The sequence below is a fragment of the Hetaerina americana genome, unplaced genomic scaffold (assembly GCF_022747635.1).
Source record: "Hetaerina americana unplaced genomic scaffold, ioHetAmer1.1.p SCAF_3, whole genome shotgun sequence".
In the NCBI taxonomy this organism is placed as follows: Eukaryota; Metazoa; Arthropoda; class Insecta; order Odonata; family Calopterygidae; genus Hetaerina; species Hetaerina americana.
This window is the reverse complement of record NW_027286874.1, coordinates 34,665,254-34,685,288: the sequence shown is the minus strand read 5'-3', so window position 1 is coordinate 34,685,288 and position 20,035 is coordinate 34,665,254. Positions and strand designations below refer to the sequence as shown.

The following is a 20,035-nucleotide window of genomic DNA, read 5'->3' as shown; positions in this document are numbered from 1 at the left end:
GGAGTCCTCGGGATGAGAGGATTTTTCGTCTCCCTCCATCTCATCCACACACCCCTCGCACCCACTTTGTCCCTGCTGCAGTGAATAATACACAAAAATCCCTCGCCTTCATTATCGCCTGGCTCGTCCATTAATCGCCGCCCTCTTGACACTCCCTCCCTACCTACCCTCCCCCCATTAAGTCACTTTGCCTTGCTCTCCTTATTCCTTTCCCAGTCCCTCTTCCTCCCTCCCTCCCTTTCCCTTTTATAGGTTGCTCCGCCGAGGAAAAACAACCTCACGAAGAGGCCTTGAATGTTGAGTGTGTACCCCCAATATGTACAAGGTACATACAAATTTCGACACTAACGGGCGAATTACCACGAAACTTGGCGTGTGAGTCCCTTTCTCCGGGATGGCCTGAGGGTGATCCCCGCAGACCTTCCATCCCAAGGGCCTACTCCAAGTAACGAGCCCCTTGAGTGATCTTTTAGGATCGGTCCTTCTTCTAGTCGAATAATTCATCATCTCAGAGTAGTAGCCGTCACGAAATGCTTCTCCATTCTGCATAAAAACGAATTCGGGTTTACGAATTTTCATTTGTTCTCAAGTCCTTTCTTCGAATGCGTTATTTTTTCCTCAGGCTACGATAATATCATGTGATGCATAATATGACTGTTACACTCACGACTTTGTTTAACCCTAATTCTTTCTTCTTCGTTTTTCTTGTTGGGTTAAGGACTGCCTCATTAATCAATTCAAAATGTACATGTCCACTATCGTGTGCGATGGAAATCCACGAATCATTAGCTGGAGCGGTTTGAAACAATCATGGGCGGAAGATCTAGGATCATTTCCCTTTATGGGTGGGTTTTAGTTTCATAATTGACTCGAAATATTTACCAAGATGTTGTTCGTTCCCTATTTCTTAAATATTTAGCCATGGAAATTAGTTTCAATATTATAACTTGAAGATTAGTGTCAAAACGTTTGCTAAATATTTACTTGATTAGAAAAGTACCCAATTGGTGGATTTGCTCCGAATCTGTATTTCGCTTAATTCTCTACACTTTATCCTCGTTTTTAGTGTATTTTTTTCGAAAACTACGCATATTCTGAACATTCTCAAAAGACGTACGACCTATGGCATGAAGTGTGTATCCATAAAAACCACGCAAGGTAGCCAGTATTCAAGACTCATAAATTTGACTGTCCCTTCCTTGTCCCCCCTATTTCTCTCCTCCGTCCTCCAATCCTATTTGCCTTCCCTTTATTGCCACCTCCTCTCTATTCCTCCTCCACCTGCTCTCTCTCTCTCTCTCCAACTCACCTCTCCCACTTTCCTTTACCCATCCTCGTATTTTATCATTCCGTCCTTCCCCACTTATCTCTCTTCCGTTGCCCTAAACCCTTCCTCACGCCCTATTTATTTTCTACACTCGTTCATTTCGTTCTGCACGCATTGTCCACTTTTCAATTGGCGAAATTGAAAATTCTGTCAGTAATCTAAATTCGACGGCAATGCAGAAATAAAAGAGGGTTACCGTTGCTAGTCCTCTCATCTTCTCCGCATTGCTTTTTGCCTAGAATAGATTTCGCTGCAGTACATCTTTCCACTTGTATTCACGGTAATGGTGCCTGAAGATGCGTCAGTCGGAAGAGGAAGAGTGAGGTGGAGGTGAAGTGTGCGATGGGGAAGGGAATTGCCCATTTCAGTCGCCCCTGTGCCCCGCTAAGATCTTATAAAATTGAACTCTTTGAATTTTTCGCGTCAGATTCTGAAATCATTATTAACGTATGGAATCGAGCAGTTTATGCTAATGTTTCCCTGAAGAGTCGTTAAGTCAATTCATGAGGTTTGTATGAAAAGTATGGGTAAAAATTTTTTCCTGACATGTGCATGAATTTGTTGAATTCAGATCATCAGTTAAGTGTGCGCATGATTTAAAATCGTACTGGCATTGATAAGATGGCAGTGCACATCATTATCACTGAAAATTTGGCAATGCGAAAGATATGCACTAAACTTGTCCCTGAGGTCTTGACGGACGACCAAAAGCAGCCTCTCGTGTCTGCTTGCGAGATTCCCACATCCCCTTACTGTCCCGACTTGTCACCAGCCGACTATTTCCTATTCCCGAGAATGGAATCCTCTCTCAAAGGACACCACCATGGGACCCTAAGAGCCTTCAAAGAAGCTTGCACGCGTACCCCTAAGGACCTTCCGGAATCTGCCTACCAGGGAACCTTCGAGTCGTGGAAAAGCCATTTGGCAAAAGTGTGTCGACGCTCAAGGGAATGTACTTTGAAGAATTTCGAGGCATTGTTACAATATCTGAAACAAATCTATTTTTCCTAAAATTTTCCCGATACTTTTTATACTATCCATGTATATTCTATTAAAATAATCACGAAGCCTGTATAGGGCTTCACCTTAGTGTCCGATGTTTATTTTTTACAGGAGAGGCATTTAAATGTGTTGTTGTAAAATTGTGTTGGCTGTGTCCATCCAAAACCTACCTTAGCCTGTAGAATACCAAAAATAATAACATTAAAGTGATTAATCCGCCTCTTATTTTTCCATCTTGTGGAGTTCACAATTTTGTGTGAACGTCTTTGAATTCGAGACGGCCTAAACGATTGCTCATCATAATTCGTGGATAAATTTGCCCTGTGAAAATGACCTGTCAATTTTCACTCTTTATTCAGGTGGTTATATCTCTGTATTCACACTTGTTCACTGAATGCAGCTTTTCCCTTTTGATGTTTCACATTGAAAATTGAATATTTTTTGTTCAAAATCTCAATTAAATGGGTGAGACTTGAAATATGCTGCTGCTATAACTTCTGATAATATAAAAACCTTAGTTATCAACCCGGAGGTTGGTATGAAAAGTGAGGTTAGAGCTCAAGTAGCACTCAGCCCAATGGGTATTATGTGTACATGTGAAATTTACACATCAGGGTAGGGGGGGCAGATTCGTTTCCTTAGATAGCAGAGGAAGTTGAAAAACTCTGTACTAGTAACACACGTTATATTTCCCATACACTCCATAGTAAATCGTATGGCTTTCAGGAACAAGGGCGTAATGTTTTGTGTCTGTACTAATGTAAATTTATTTATCAGTAGATTGTATGCTGCTGTTTTTTTCACAACAAAGTGTTCTTTCAAAGTGCGTTGCAAATACTTCGCTCTATTTTCAGATCCAAGATCAATCCATATGAAGGCTATCCGTCCCGATCAAAATTGTTTCCTCTAAATTCCATAAATTTTATTTCTAAGTCTGGCGAAGAGATATCATGGTGTGGCAAACGGAGTACATGTAATCGACTCAGAGCAAACGAGTGGATATACGTAGAACACGAGGGCTAATTGATCCTGTTGTGGGTTGTCGGAATCGTTGACCCTACTTGAATCAATAATGTAGGGTTCTAATTTCAGTATCGTAGAGGTTCAGGCTCAATTCTCGAGACGAATTGTACTGAAGTGCAGATTTAACTGAGAATTGCCCGGAGACGTTCAACTAATGTGTCCTTCATGTGTTCCCCGACTCCCAAAACTGTACGCTAGAAACCTTACTGCTTACACAGATCACTTAAACGCTCCCAGAAAAAAATACGTGTGTGGGAGCACGTTCACGACGGGGAGATTGGCGCCTCGCTTCCGTGACAATTTTAGCACTTTCCTTATCCGTCAAAACTCGCGCTTCTCGAGAAACGTAGCGGAGTAGGTTGCTCTTTGTTGCACCTTCTTCAAGATTAACTTTTTAGTTATCCGCGTATGGGTTTGATATACAGTTTTTTGTGCAAAAAAGCTTTTTGATGATCATACCTTTAGGTTACATTGTGAAGAAATTTATTTCGGATTTGGGTGGCTATCAAAACGAGTTTGAGTGTTAGACCTTAAAAGAGAATGATCACGCCTTGAAGATCGTATATTACTCTGTTGGAGCCCTGGGGGTAGAAAGATCAAGATAGTAAGTTGGAATTATAAATTAATTTTTTTTTCTTGTTTATTTGTATTAATTAGTAAAACATGCCGTTGGAAATATACATCATTGTGATTATGTTTGGCGCGAACACTTGAGAGGTACTCTTTCTTCTTCATCTTCCAACACAATCGAAAGACGTTCAGAACCTCTCTGATTTGTAAATGGTAGGAAATGTATTGCTGTCATCAAGCTACCGGGTGCTTCATTTTTCATGGACTTTAAAAAGCCGAGAGACTGTAGTGAAGTCAAAGAAGTAATTTCTTAACTGAAATTGAAAAAGAAATGCTTGTCAAGTTTATTGATTGCAAAGTTTGCGTAATGCTAACTGATTTGCCTATAATGACCTTACAAATTACTTACAAAGACCTTCACTTAATATACTAGAAAGAAAATTTGTGTTCGGGTAAGTAAATTTGCACAATTTAAATCAAAAACAAAAATATACATGTCAATGCTACTGACAAAAAATTGAATGCATTTGTTCAATTCATTGTCATTCTACCAACGAGAAAATGTCAACCAGAATGGCTTTAAGTCTATTTATTATTATAAAATAAATAAATTAGTTGCTGATTATCATTACCTATTTCCATTGTAATATGCTTGATTGGTAATGCTTCAAATACTATTTAATGGTTTTGTTGTATTATTTAATGTTTTATTTTTAGGGAACTCCATTATTATTATTTTCCCAGTACACCAATAACCGTAGTACGGAATTTCCGCAGTGCCCTTTCCCAAATTCGAAAGCATTGCCGTTAATCTTCCCTTGAGGGAGTCCGTTACAATTCCGATGTGCATCGCTTTTGCATTAATTGCTGTCCGAAAGTCCTTAATGTTATGTGATCCTGGAAACAAGGCAGCCTATCTGGATCATTTTGTTCTCATGGTCATCACTTGATGCATGGTGCAGTAGTGTCCCGCCCGCGGCTTTGTGAATTAAGCAGTGGACGAACGATTTTACTCCTCTAACTGAAAATAGGCCGAATTCCTAAGGTAGTTAGTTCTTTGGTTCAATTCCATTTGGTACAAAAACTTAACCTTCCCTCGTCCAATTTCAAACCCAATCAGTCACTTTTTGGGATGTTTCATAAAGAACCACGTAACAAAAGCACAACCAAATTTGTCTCCCCAAGCAAAATTATTGCCAGACGCACCCATTTTTAGTATTCTATTCCAAGGGTAAATAATTCACTCCTGGGAAAATATCACGTCTTCCCATTTTACGAAATTTTTGGAAAATGTGAAAATTTATATGATGCTATCAGTTCTAATATGTAAGTTAATTTAGCGAAATTTGAATTTATTCACTTATAATATCCTCTCTCCTACGAAGCAGGACTCACGCACCAGAACTAATGGCTGGTGACGTGATCGAATTGCTGCCCTAAAATGCTCATTTCAACCTTTCAAATTTATGTGCAGCGTTATCTGAAGACGAAAATAAACCTCTTTCTTGTGTTTTGGATGCCAGAAGGCGTATTACATTAAACGTCAATAACAATTGGCAGACTTCTCGCTGTGGATATTTCTATTGTCGCTTGGTACAAAGGCTCCTCAAAGCCATTAATTACGAACACGATGCCCTCCTTCTCTTGCCTTCCCTATTACCGCTTCCTTTCAGTTTTCTCGACCGCGCACCCAGCATCTCTCACCCCATGGCACCTCTCCCCTCCCTTTCTCTTTCAATCCAGTCCTGCCCTGGCTAATTTCCTTCGGCATGCGCTCTCGCATTTCCATTACCTATCATCTCGTCACGCCCGTTAAATCGCTTCATGGCTTAAGGCAGGGCCTCGGGTGTGCTGGATTATAATTTCTTTCGCTCCCAACCGTTCCTCCCTCGTCCTGACGCCTTGCATTTATGTAGCCACCTCTTTCTCTTTCCCGCCCGCTATTCTCTCTATCAATCACCCGGTGAAACGTTTTCTTGCCCCCGTGTCTCCGCCTTCCCACCCACCCCATTACAACTCGCACTCACTCCCTCCATCCATTCCCTCTTCCTTAACAACTTTTGTGAACGGGGTCGAGCAGGTAGGTTTCCTTTCTCGCGGGAATCCCCAGGGTGAACCTCATTTTCATTTCGGAAGCCCCATTATCCATACTGTTTTTGACTCTTAATTACCCGAGAGGAGTTGGTGCAGCGACCCTTCCTCCCTCTCCCCTCCCTGCCTATCTGCCCTTTCGTCCACCCACACACCTCGAGCTCCCGCTCCCTCATCCCGAAAATCCACTCCCTAAACCTAAAACTCCGTTCCTATCTTCTTCCTCCATGTCCTGAGGAAATCCTTTCCTCTCCGCCATCTAAGACCTCGAAGTCCCCTCCCTCCTCTCCTTCTCTCACTCCCTGGCGATCCCCCTGCACCTACACATGTGTTCACAGCTGTACGCTTCTTCGCGAGGAGGCGTTATCGTGCAGGTGCATTAATCTTTCATTGGCTGGGTGGACCGTTTTCCTTCGCTCGCTCCCTCCTTCGTCCGACCCTCGGATCCGGACAGAAGTACATACATTCATATGCGGGGACCCACACCGAAAGAACGTAGGCCATCCCCTCTCTCTGCCCTCGAGGGCTCTAAACCGTGGGACTTAGACCCTAGGCCCGGTTGCGAGGGTTTCTGAGAACCTCTTCTACCCCCGAACCAAGTGCTGCAGTTTAGCTCCGAGGTACGAGAGTCAGGGCCAGGGGTTGGTGTGGAATTTGAATTTTGTGTCGCGGCGAATGGAGTTGGAGGGTGATTGCTCCGGGGCGACCTCTCCCTGAGTCTGGTGGCTTTTAACCGAGCAGTGTGCGCCAGGTCATGCCATTTTCGATTCTCTTCTATTCATATTCCCCTTCCTCCATGCGAAGGCTATTTTTTCCTGAATATGGTGTTATTCTCCTTACGACCGAGATAGGCCGAAAAAGAATTTGGCTGGAGTCGAAATCAGCGTCCTGGAGGACAAAATTACACATTTTCTTTTCACATGCATGAGAAGCTAAGTTTGGTTTCTTCTGCGTTCTCAAAACGGTGCTTATTCCGCTGGGAAACTTATCTCGTAAGAACATGCAGTATTTAGACACATACGTGCGTGAGTATGGCATGACCTCGGCGTGACTTTCAGATGATTAGCACCCTTACTGAGTTATCCAGGTTGATGCATGAAGGCTAATGAGTACTGGTAGCTAATTGAAGAAAGCAGGTCAGAAAATAATTCCAAATTACTGATTTTATTCGAAAATTTTAACATATGTTTCTCAGACATTCAGTTCCTTTCTCTGACGTGAAATGCTTGTGGTTTCTCAGGAAGTTCTGCTGTCCAGAAAATCGCGTGTCTTGGATTGAGTTTGGGGGGTCCAGAGCTCATCACTAATAGCGACTGTGTTACATGAAGTGAAAACGCTACTCTGGATAGATAAGGCATTGTGAATCGTAAAACTGAGCAGTTCTAATCCCCCACTTCTGATAAAGGCGTCGTAGTTTTCCTGATATTACTAGTTGAATGTAAATTCACTAGTTACAATAATTGTTCCAATTTTCTGTTGAATTATGAATAAGAAATCTAAGTTTTGTTTTTTCTTCAGTGTAATCCTTAATACATAATCTAAATTCTTGGAGCTTAATACGTATATCTCACATTTTGGTCGGTTTTGTCCTGTATGGTTATTCCTGCACAATTTAAAAAGTGTGCCTTTTGAAAGATATCTCCTTATATATCTTAGTTTTGGTGGGTTTTGCGTGACTCAAAACTGTTTTATTTTTGCTCCTTTGAGATTCTTTAAGTCCTTGAAATTAATTGCTAATTGTTAAGGCCCTGATGAAATAGCTTTTGTGAAACAATTCGGGCAATCCTATCGTCTAGCCCTACGATGTCCATTCTGAGAATGAAAATTCACGTCGAGTTCGTGGAAATTCGGTTAGCGCAGTGGCCGGCGTACTCGCCTTCTAAATCTTAGGTATAATTGGTGTGCCGGATTGGGCTGGTTTTTTTGTAAGACACCAGCGAGATATTACTTTGCCATTTAAGAACAGAGAATCGCATATACATTCAGAGAATACAATCACTTGTTTATAATTCGACTCAGACTTCGGGCAATTGTTTGCGTTCCATGATTTTAGGTCATCGTCATTTTATTTTATACCAGATAGCATTGCCATAATAGCAGGTGCAACGCGCAACTCTTCTTTTCAATATTAAAATCATGTAAATTATCAGCCTGATTTTTTTGAATTCACTTAGGAAAGAGAGACACAACTTCTGTGGCATGCGTGTTGTATCCCTAACACCGTCATTCAAATTGGTATCGAGCGTTCCAGAAAACTTCCTGTTGTGCATATCTGCAAGCACGCTTGTAACATTCGACTGCAGTCTTCTATTCGAACAGATCGACCAGACCGACGAATGAAACTAATCAAAGAAACAGGATAACTGGACTAATCCGGAAGCAGTTTGTTGATTCCCTGTATTTGTGCTACTTTTTCTTGTTCACACCTCCCCTCGTGTCCTGCCGCCACCGATCCACTCTCTTCATTCCCAAATCTAGACCATCCATGATATTCTGTGCCACCCTTTCTCTCTTTCAACGAATTCTCACCCTCCCCGACCAACATTTTGCACCACCGCTCTAGAATTACCGATCATCTGCGGTTCTTTCCCTGCGGGTTGGTAACATTCCCTGCTCGATCCCTTTCCTCTCTTTCACTTCTCCCATGTTTTTCCTTCCTCTCTCTCCCACCCTCTCTCTCTCTCCTTTCTCCCCTGGCCTTCCGCGCTACCTTTCTCCCGCATTGCAGTTAGAGTCTTTGGAAGCGGACGCGGACGAAGCGGACTGATAAAAATGTTATCTCGCTCTAAATCGTCCCTCCCTTTCGATTTTTCTCCGATTTACATCTCCGTTTACCTGGCGCGCTGACAGTTTCTTCTTAAGGTCCCTCAGATAGGCTAGTGTATCAAGAAACCGGGAAAACCGTGTAAATTAAAATAAATGTACTGCGGAACATTTTTGGCTTAATAATTTGGATTAGAAATACAATTATTAATCTAATGTATGAGAAATTAATCGTTCTTTCAAAACAAAAAAATAAATCTTAAGGCTTTCTGCTATTTAATAACAACATCGTTTATTAACTCAGAAAATTACACGGGCTGCTGTATCTTTAGGCTTCTTGCGCTGTACTTGATATCCTAATAAGACAAGCAGCGATCTCGAGAGAAAACGGAATTCTCTGAATGTGCGCCCAGGTACCCTAGTTTTTCTAACAAGCGGTTCAGCTGGAACTTTGAATAGGCGTAATTGTCCTGGCCTTCGCGTATACGCAGTGGGGTATGCGCAGTTGCGTTTCTGCATTTGCATCCTTATTCGAATTCGACTGGACAAAAGGATTACAGCGTGAATGGCAAAAGACTCCACTAATTCATAGCACATGTTCAGATGGGTGAAGGTTTAGGGAAATCAAGCTCAAAAGCGGAAGATTTTGTCCGAATATACCGTAAAATTTCTGGGGTATCAAAATGTTATCATCATGTCCCCGGTGGCTGGGATGATGGACATTTGACGTCTCCTGGTCGAGTCATCTTCAGCATTTCGTTAGTACTCGAAATTCCTTATTTTTTAAGTTTTCGGATCTCCGATTTTGCCTTCATGACCCAATTTCAACTTAGAATTTTATGAAAAAATAGCCCAGGTGATGTTAATATATTCAAAACTTGGCCCTTCGCTCATCCTCTTCCCATACCAACCCGCCCTTTAGATATCGATTGTTTCATTAACGCATCTTCGCGAATATCAATTTTCACTCTGCGCAGCACTTTTCGTGAGAATAGAAAAAATTCTCATGGAGCATATCGTTCGACTCAGGCTTTTCCTTCTTAAACAAACCTGAGGAGGGCTGTTTTGTGAATTGAAATTAGTTGTTCTATGTCGAGGTCTCGTGTTATTTTCCACCCTGAGAATCGAATATTTTATACGGCGCCATTATTTCCACTCCGTAACCATATCAGTATCTCATTGACTGTCCTGTAAAGGCTCTCGGGAGGCCCGCCCGAATAATTTCCTCGGCTCACGCGAAGTACTTGGACGCTGAGTCCGCGCCGGACTCGCTACCCAGAACTAACGCTTCACCGTTCAGCACATTCTCAGGAGAGTTTGGTTGACAACATTTAATCCGATTCCCCTTCTTTCTTATGTTTCTTGTGGAGTTGTCGGTGAAAATGACCTTTTTGACCTCAAGAGTTCTCGGTGAAAAAATCATTAGCTTTTTCGAATTCTCTACAAAAACGCTGGTAATTAACACGCGCACGTCGAGCCGAAATCGTCAATTCTTGACAAAAATTCTGACAGATCCATCAATAAGTGTTTTTTTCTATGTATATTTCGATTGCCAATATTATATGCCAAGACTGACGAATTCCTTCCGAATCTACTATATCATAATCAGATTCCAAAATATTGATCTTATTTATTTAAGAAAGGCATGGTCAAGAAAGCCCTAAAATATCTTTGTTCGATCAAATGAACGCAGAGAATGCGCGTTTTGACTATTCAGTCAATTCCTCATCAGTACTCTCTTTCTTTTCTTTGCATTCATTTGATACTTTTCGTAAAACCAATTATATTCTTTAATAGTTATCATGCATTGCCTCGTCATTTTCCATAGGTGTACCTTCAGTTTGTGACTTCGTGAAAAGAAACTTATAGCATTCCACTAATGACCCTTATAATAAAGTTTTGTTCTCAGTTTCATGAAACTATTTTTTGAAAATTTTCAACCGCAGAACCAGATTTTTCATTGCATGGTTGACCCAAAATGTCTTCGTGAGCAATCGCCTCTCGAGATCAATTTGTGCCCTTATCCACGATGGCTGAAACTGAGGTTGTGTAATAGTTCATTTTTCAAGATACAGCGAGAATAAATGCGCTTTCTTCATAATTTCCTTCGCGAAAATAGTTCATATTGTTGTCGTCTTTACTGCAGACAAAGTGGAATCAAGGCAGTCTGAGTAAAAATTATAAACTGCATAATTATCTCTTAAAGTTTCCGCTAAGTTGAAGAAAGCGGGAGAAGAGTTACGGATGTATGCTTTTATTCTCCCAAGTGTGCGAATTTTGGGTCCCCGTTCAATGCATTCCTGGTACCTTTTTTTTCCCTTGGAAAATGGAATAGTATATCCAATTTTGAAAATTTCAATTAAAAGAATTTTTCTAAGTAAAAAATTTTTGTAAAGTTTATTTTTTCCTATTTGAGGAGGATAAATTTGTTAATGTGACGAGCTGCACTATCTGGGTATCATCAAATAGCTCTGAAGTCTTGTAGCTTATTCAACTATTTGAATTTTAATTATTTAATATTTGCAGTGGAAAACGGGCTTATAGTGCCTTACCCAAATGGTGTTAGTTTTTATAACTTGAAAGTTAAAACATAAGCGTTAACTTTATTGGTTTGAAAGGGCACATGATTAATAGCATGTTAAATTTTATCTATTTCATATTGACTACCTATCATATTGAAAAAATGGCATATAAGTTTATGAAAATTTCTGCGTACATAAACCATCAATGTTTTAAACTCTCCAATCTGAGGATTGTTTGTTTTCTAGCAAGGAGTCTTGCTATTACATGACTCACTTAACATCTATTTCCTATTGAGAAACAAATTTTCACTTTTCCACAGATTTATTACAACATACTTTGTAACGTACTAGTACATTACAATTAATCTGTGGAATAGTGCAAATTTGTTTCTCATAATATGAACTTCCTCTGCATCTCGCCCGACTCTGTTGAATCTCTATCTTATGCATGGAATCATCAGATTTCTCATAACTCCATTTGGAACACACTTCTCTGTGTTATTATATAATTAGTATGTGGTGGTAGATTAGAGACTTGAAGGAAGATCCTAAAAATTAGTGATATAAAAACCATTTTCATAGCAGACAATGCTCTCATATGGAATTAGTTCAATATTTTATGAACATCTGGGAAATTTAGGTGAAGAGGACAAGTTGAGTGAAACTATCAGAAGTGCGCAGTTAATAATAATAATAATAATAATAATAATAATAATACTTTATTCATTTTAAAAATGGTACAACCATATTAAATGTCGTCAATATAAGTATTATTTAACATATAAACATACTTTCTTAAATGTGATGAAAATTGTCACAAAAGAATTCATCCAATGAGTATAGTGGGTGAGCAAGTAACCAGGTATATACCCTATTCTTGAAACTCTGGATACCATCTGATTTCAACTGAGTAGGCAGATAGTTATACAGTCGTATGTTCATATTGTGAAATGTGTTGTAAGTTGATGACAATCTACAATAAGTAGTATTTAGATTCGATTTACCTCTTGTGGAATAGTTATGGAGGTTGGATCTTAATTGGTAAGTTTCTAGATTAACTTTCACATGAATCAGAGCCTTAAAGATATACAAACAAAATACAGTCATGATTCTATACCTAATAAAAAAAGGTTTGCAGGAATCACGTGGTGGTATATTAGCAAGAGAGCGAATAGCTCTCTTTTGTAATAGCAAAATTTGTTTAACATGAGGGGAATGACCCCATAACTCAACACCATAATTCAAATGACATTGAAAGAAGGCATGGTAAAGTGTTAAACGATACTCATTTGAAATGATAAAGTTGAGCTTTCTTAACATATAAACAGCTTTACTAAGTTTATTACAGGTCTGACTGATGTGAGTCTCCCAATTAAGTTTTGTATCAATATAAATTCCTAGTATTTTAGCGGTTTCAATATCAGTTATTTTTGATTTAAGGCTGCACACAATATGCTGAGTTTTGTTAGTATTTAATTGTAAATGATTAACATCAAACCATTCCTTAGCCTGTTTTTGGGTAGCGCTAGATCGTAACTTTGCATCTTCTGGATGTTGACACTTTTGCACAAAAGTAGTGTCATCAGCGTATAAAACAGATCTAGGTTTCATATTACAGGGCAAATCATTAATCATGATAATGAAAAGTACTGGGCCAAGCACAGAGCCCTGTGGTACACCACATTTTACTTTAAGAGCTGCAGACCGACAGCCATCAAGTTCAACCAATTGGTGGCGATCATCCAAATATGACTTCATTAGTTTCAGTGCAACTCCCTTAATACCATAATATTCTAGCTTTGTTAGTAATATTGAATGATTAACACAGTCGAAGGCCTTACCCAAGACAGTGGGAAATGAGCCAAATAATAGGTGTTAGGTGCTGTATTTATTGCTCTCATCTGACTGGGAACTGAATTATCTCCAGAATATCCTACTACATCCAAGAATTAAACGTCTACCCTTGGTAGGGAAAATCATCACATTTTCTATTTCCCAAGATCATTCTCTTGCCAATACAATAGGTAAATTGAATAAAGTAATTATGAGCTGGTTAGATTAAGTTTAAGTAAAAGACGCAATGCAGATTAAATCAGAAGGAGATAAAGGAAGTGGGAAAGAATAAAATAATAAATGGAATAATAATTGAGGATGAATGCAGAATGGGTGTTTCTGGAGTTGATTGTTTGCCTCAGTGGTTATAAAATTTTTTGCTCCAATTTTGTTTTTCTAATTATCCTGTCATCATTATTTGCACTGTCTAAACTCTATTCAAAATCTAAAATAAAATGAGAGCTAAATAATATGATGCTGTAATTGGGTTAATTGTTGTCTGTCAATTTTAATTAGTTGAAAAACCTGTTCTTATATGCAGAATTATATGCAAGATCACCTGACTTTGAATGTCTTTATTCTTTCATGTTGTATGCAGTTAATATAAAAAGGCTCAATCATAATCATCTAGGAAAAGTCCTTCTTTTACTTACCTACTAATGTATGTAAATGTTGTTATCACTTGCAGCATAATCAAATCATACCATGAAGTTATCAGATAACTTCCATGAAGTTATGGAAGGAGGTCGTAATAGATTGCTATGAATAATTATGTATAGCTTAATATCACACCTACTGCACTAATGTTAGTACTATATTAGGACAGTAGTTTATATTATGAAATCTCATGGCATGACTATAGAGGACCATGTGAAATTTACCCAGGCATTTTTAATGAGTGACTAGGCTCATAGTAGCATGTAAATGTTATCTTGTGTATTCCCATGAATAATTAAAGAACTTACATGTAGATGCATGTAAGATTTTGACCTCAATATAAATGCATTTATCAGGATGTCAAGTAATGAATACTTCATCTACATTGTTATTGTAAGCCAATGCGTAAAAAATGGATCACTGATGAAATTCGTCTGATGTCGATTCATCTTAAAGAAATGGCTGTGGTCTGTAAATCCTCGATGTGCAAGGAAACTGTAGTTCAATTTAAAATCTTGAAAAAATTATACCGCAAAATGCTTAATGATGCTAAAAAGTCGTGTAACAACTATAGACTTGATCAGGCAGAAAATAAGACTAAGGCCATATGGGAAATAATTAATGAAGCCAAGGGAGCAGGAAAACAAAGAGTCAAACTCAATATCAATGACCCCAAAGGCCATCCTATCTCCAACTACAGCATCCTAGCAAATAGTTTCAATGAATTTTTCTCCAAAACAAGTGCCCCCCTAAATCCAGCTCACCCATTGGAGCCAAGCTTTACCAGTTCTTGCAAATCCTTATTTCTTTACCCCTGCACAGACATAGAATTGAAAAATATTTTTCAGAATCTACGAAATAAATTTAGTTCAGGATTGGATGAGATTCCCAGCCCAGTTCTTAAACGCTCATTTCATCTGATCAGGACACCTCTATTACATATTATAAATGAATCCCTGCTGCAAGGAATATTCCCACCTCCTTTGAAAGTTGCAAAAGTTATCCCGCTCTATAAAAAGAAAAGTAGCCCCCACGAAATGAATTCTTATCGCCCAATATCTCTCCTAAATCAGTTTAGCAAAATATTTGAGAAAGTGTTTCTCAATCGCCTCATCCCATATGTTGAATCTGAGAAGATTCTGTCAAAATTTCAGCATGGTTTTCGGCAGAATAGGTCCACCAAATCTGCTACTTATCAGGCAATTGATAATATATTGACAGCTCTTGATTGCAAGTTAGAATCTGTAGGAATGTTCTTTGATTTTTCTGACGCATTTGGCTCAGTAAATCACAATTTACTATTGCAAAAAATGCATAAATACGGCATTAGGGGCAATGCACATGACTGGTTAGTCTCATATCTTCAGGGCCGTCAGCAGCACGTGGTATTGCTCAATGATGGAAAAAAATTCATCTCTCCTGGTAAAGTTGTATTCCAAGGTGTCCCACAGGGTACAGTTCTGGGTCCTATCCTGTTTCTCCTCTACATTAATGACTTACCTGAGAATATAAGAACCAACGAAAGGGATGATCCACTCCTATTTGCAGACGATACCAGTATCATACTCACTGCCTCTACAGTCCAAAGTTTAACAAACAATGCTAAACAAACCGTTCAACATCTGAACTCATGGTGTAGCAGGAATCAGCTGAATTTAAATGTGGAAAAGTCCCAACTACTTTACTTTGCTAATAAAAACAAAAACATGGCCACTTTTGCAATTGAATCAAGTGGAAAACTAATTCCCCAAGCGCCCCATGCAAAATTCCTAGGAATAGTTCTAGACGGGCGGTTGTCCTGGTGGGAGCATATATGTCACCTGGGCAAAAAAATGAATACCATTTGCTTCCTTATTAGAAGCATCAGGTTTACCGTAACAATGGATGTCCTCATGTCAATATATTATGCAAATATCTACTCCTGTATAGTATATAGTATCCTTTTCTGGGGTTCTTCTCCGCTTGCAGACACAATATTTAAAATTCAAAAGCGAGCCGTACGGCTAATTGTCAAAGCAGAGCATAATGCTCCTTGTCGTCCATTATTCCATAAATTGAACATTCTACCTTTGCCATGTATTTATATCTATGTATTACTGGTGTACACCTTTGTAAACCTTTCAATGTATGACACAAATTGTGGTATTCACCACTATGGGACCAGGTCTAAAAATGATCTGCACCGAACTTACGTAAGAACTAGAACCACCGCACTAGGCCCTAAATCTATGGGTCTCCTTATGTTTAATAAGCTAAATGAGGACCTGAAATCCAGCACAAACATTTATCTATTTAAAAGAAAATTGAGAGCTTTTCTTCAAAGGAATTTGTTCTATTCTATTAGGAATTTCATGGAACATGAAACTTAGAATAGGCATATGTATTTACATTGTGTATTATTGTATATATTGACGTGTCCTATACTATGTACAATTTTTTTTGTATGATGGTCTCTGGACAAATAAAAATTATTATTATTATTATTTGCCCGATCCATAAAAATTGTGTTTTTGTGAAATTCAATTAAAATTACCTCATATCCTTTATTTTTCTATATTTGGTGGACTAACATTTGTTCCTCTTATTTTCAGAACCGTATGCAGGAAAGTTTAAAACTTTTTGACTCCATCTGCAACAACAAGTGGTTTACGGATACATCCATCATCCTATTTCTAAACAAGAAAGACTTGTTTGAGGAGAAGATAAAGAAGTCTCCTCTCACAATATGCTTTGTTGAGTATGCAGGTAGGTGGCGGTTGAAATATTGATGTTACACTTTCAGTAACTGGAGAATATTTTATCAAAAGAATTTATGGTAAACATTTTCTTTCTAATAACATACCATAAACACTTTCTGTCCAATACATTTTTTTAATTTTACTCTCCTTGATGCTTAATTTTCATGCTCGGATTGATCTCATTGGTAATAATTATTATCATTAGTTATAGTTTAAAGGGTTAGAAGACAGAACTAATCAATATTGAGCAAATTACATTGCTACCAAATAGAGATGTACATTTAAATAACAGAATATCTACTTAAAAAACAGAGACGAAGAAGAAAAAATTGAAGATACGGCAAAAGATAACATGTACAGTTTGTCATGGAAGAATTTATGTGTAATATATTACATTTTGATTAACATCATTTTGCTGTGGTTTCATTTGGCTTGTAATGGGAGAAATAATAAATAAATAGATTTTGGAAGGTTACTACAAATTTGAGATGCATAGGGTCCTGGTTAGAACAGGTTAGGTTTTGGCTATTTATGTTGATTTTTATGTTGCCATGACTCATAAACTTATGGACAACAGAATTTATGAGGGACAGAGGAAAATTTTTATTATAAAAACAGAAAATTGTGTAGTCTACAAGGGAGGAAGGATTTGAAGTTACCCAAATATTAGCCTACCTTGATGGTTAATAGATACCCCAGAAATCTGTCTGACTTTTTAGCAATGAGAACGCTTCATTACCAGCTCTTGAATGTCCCAAGAAAATATATATAACATGACAGATGGGAGTGAATGTAGACAAATGAATTCCTATTCAAAAGGTTCCTTATTACCTCAGCTCATTGGCAGCACAAAATAATGAATGGAAAATCTATATTTATTTTTATTTATTAAAATCCACGTGGGCTGATAGACAGTGTCAGGTGGCACACAAGTCCCAAGTAATCACAAAAGATAATCGGTAAAATCAATCATTAAACAAAAGTACATTTAAAGGGAACTTCAAAACCTAAATCTCTTTCACAAAGCAAGAAAATCCCCATCTCATTAACATCAATCAATCAGCAAGAAAAAAAAGATGAATTAAAAAAAAATTAAGCTGTTACATATAATTTTACACCACACATTAATCGAATTATTACAAATATTCCTTACATCTTTTCTTAAAAGTATGCACTCTGTTAGGAAAGGGCTTGAATAATTTTGTAGGTAAGGTGTTCTGATCAACAATTGTTTCATTTAGAAAAGAAATTCTTTTTTATTTGTTCTTTGTGCCCGGCATTTTACCTTGAATTTGTGGTCATTTCTCCCTATAAAATTTTGGTTCCCCACCTCTTTCCTAAGATCTGCCCAAGCTCTCTCCCCCTTCAGAATGCCGAACATTCCACAAAGTCTGCTTATTTTTCTTCTAGTTTGTAGAGGTTCCCAGCCCAGCGTTTTTAACATGTCAGACACTCTCTCCATCCTCCTTATGCTTCCCCAGTACATATCGGGCAGCCTTTCTTTGTACCTTTTCCAGTTTTTTGATATGTCCTTCTTCATGAGAGCCCCATACAAGAGATGGGTACTCTAAAATTGGTCTTACCAGGGTTAGATACGCCTTTTCCTTAGTTGCTCTAATGCTCCCTTTGAGGTTTCTCATCACCCAATGAAGAGTTCTGAAAGCTTTCTTAAAAATGTACTCCACGTTTAGCCCCTACCCTAAAATCTTAATTAAATATACACCTAAGTATTTGCAGCTATCACTTCTAGGAATGACATTTTCTGAGGATTTATTGTCCCTATTGTTTCGGTATACCTTGTTACTAAAGGCTACATTTGCTAACATTAATATCCATCCCATTATTTGTCACCCAATCCGCCATTTTATCAATGTCCCTTTGAAGTATGTTGTGGTCACTGTCATTTTCGACTTTCCTGTAGATAATACAGTTGTCTGCAAAAAGTCTTATCTGAGAATTAATATTTACTGTGAGATCATTTATATAGATTAAAAACAAGAGCGGGCCAAGTACACTTCCTTTTGGGTGCATAGGGTGCGTGTAAATAGGCAGCAAATCTAGAAATAAGTAATGAGAATGTTTCTAATTGTTATGTTTTAAATTTAAAAAAATCATTCAGTAAGCATTTTAGTGTGTTGGAATAGAACAGGGTAAAAACTTGCCATAAAGATACAATAAAAATTCCATTGTGTGTAAAAATTGTTAACTCTGTTTAAATTAAGCATTTTAACTCTCAATTTGAAATAAATAATACTTCTTCAATTTAAAATTGTTAGATGTTTTCTACTTGCATATTTATTAACTACATAGAATAGTATTTATACTACCCAAAGTCCTTGTTTTGTAAGTATTACATAATGGCTTTAAAAATATATGTAATAAATTATTTGTTAAGAAACCATTATTAGCTGTTAATTGATGTGATTTGAGCTAATTTCCTTATCATATACCATATTGAGATAGTTTGCTTGTTAGATGATTGATATAGTGATTCAGTAAATAAGTATAAGTCTCTTATGTATGCTTAAAAGCATTTACTCCACCTGCAGGAGACTCAAGAAGTTGAAATTTGCCAAATGAATTAATTTTATATCATAACTCACTTGTGAATTCTAATACCACATGTGAATCACCTATACCCTACCAAAACAAGGTAACTTAAGTCATTGGTAATGTTACAGAAAAAGCCAAAATTCCATGCAGGTTGTGTATTGATGCTATGATGCCCTTGAAGCTAACTTTTGACCACAAAAAATGGCCTTATGTCGCAAAAAACTGAATATTTTCATTTCATATGATTTGTTTTATTTGCTCGTCACAAACTTGAAAATGTTTAAGATGAAACTAATTGATTTTTAGAGGCAGAAACTACACAAAAACTTTTTAATTTTCAACCTCTTCAAAACTATATCTAAAGATTCATGTAAATGAAATGATCTGTGAGGTGCACCTTATGAACACCCAAATGTAGCATCATGTAAACAAAAACATGCTTAAGTGCCATATGGATATACCGTGCAAGTGGCCACAAAAATTTTTAAAGATTAGTGCCGTATTTTGCCAATATCACTGTAAGATATATGACAGCATAAAATTATCAATTTACTTCATTTGCTTGGACACTAGAATAGTTTATTGCCTTTGATTTGAAAATAACTGACATTATTTAGGGTAAAGTATCAAATTTTTTGTGCCTATTACATGTATATATATTATTTTACATGTTAATATGACATTATATTGAAAGTAATATGTCACATTACACTGCTGACATAAAATTTAAAGGGAATTAGAAATATTGTGAGATTCTCAACTTTTAATTAAAGAGAGTCCTTCATTATTATAAGAGTCCTTATGATTAAAAAGTATTTACATGAGCTAACTCATTTTGAAAAATATTTTCAAAAATATGCTGTGGCTCTTAGCATCCCAGAGAGGGAGTGCATATGTGCGATGAGTATAACATATTTAATGGAGCCACAAGGTTTGCTGCAATAATCAAAATACAC

General features: G+C 37.7%; 1 protein-coding gene across 1 annotated transcript in view; it reads left to right on the top strand.

Annotated features, from left to right (window-relative positions):
• The window catches only part of Galphao (G protein alpha o subunit), a 239,364-nt gene that overhangs the window by 208,718 nt on the left and 10,611 nt on the right, over positions 1–20,035 (top strand). Inside the window, exon 7 of the mRNA XM_071588259.1 lies at positions 16,380–16,533. Coding sequence (XP_071444360.1) covers positions 16,380–16,533 — 154 coding nt within the window. The remainder of the gene's footprint in view (positions 1–16,379; positions 16,534–20,035) is intronic.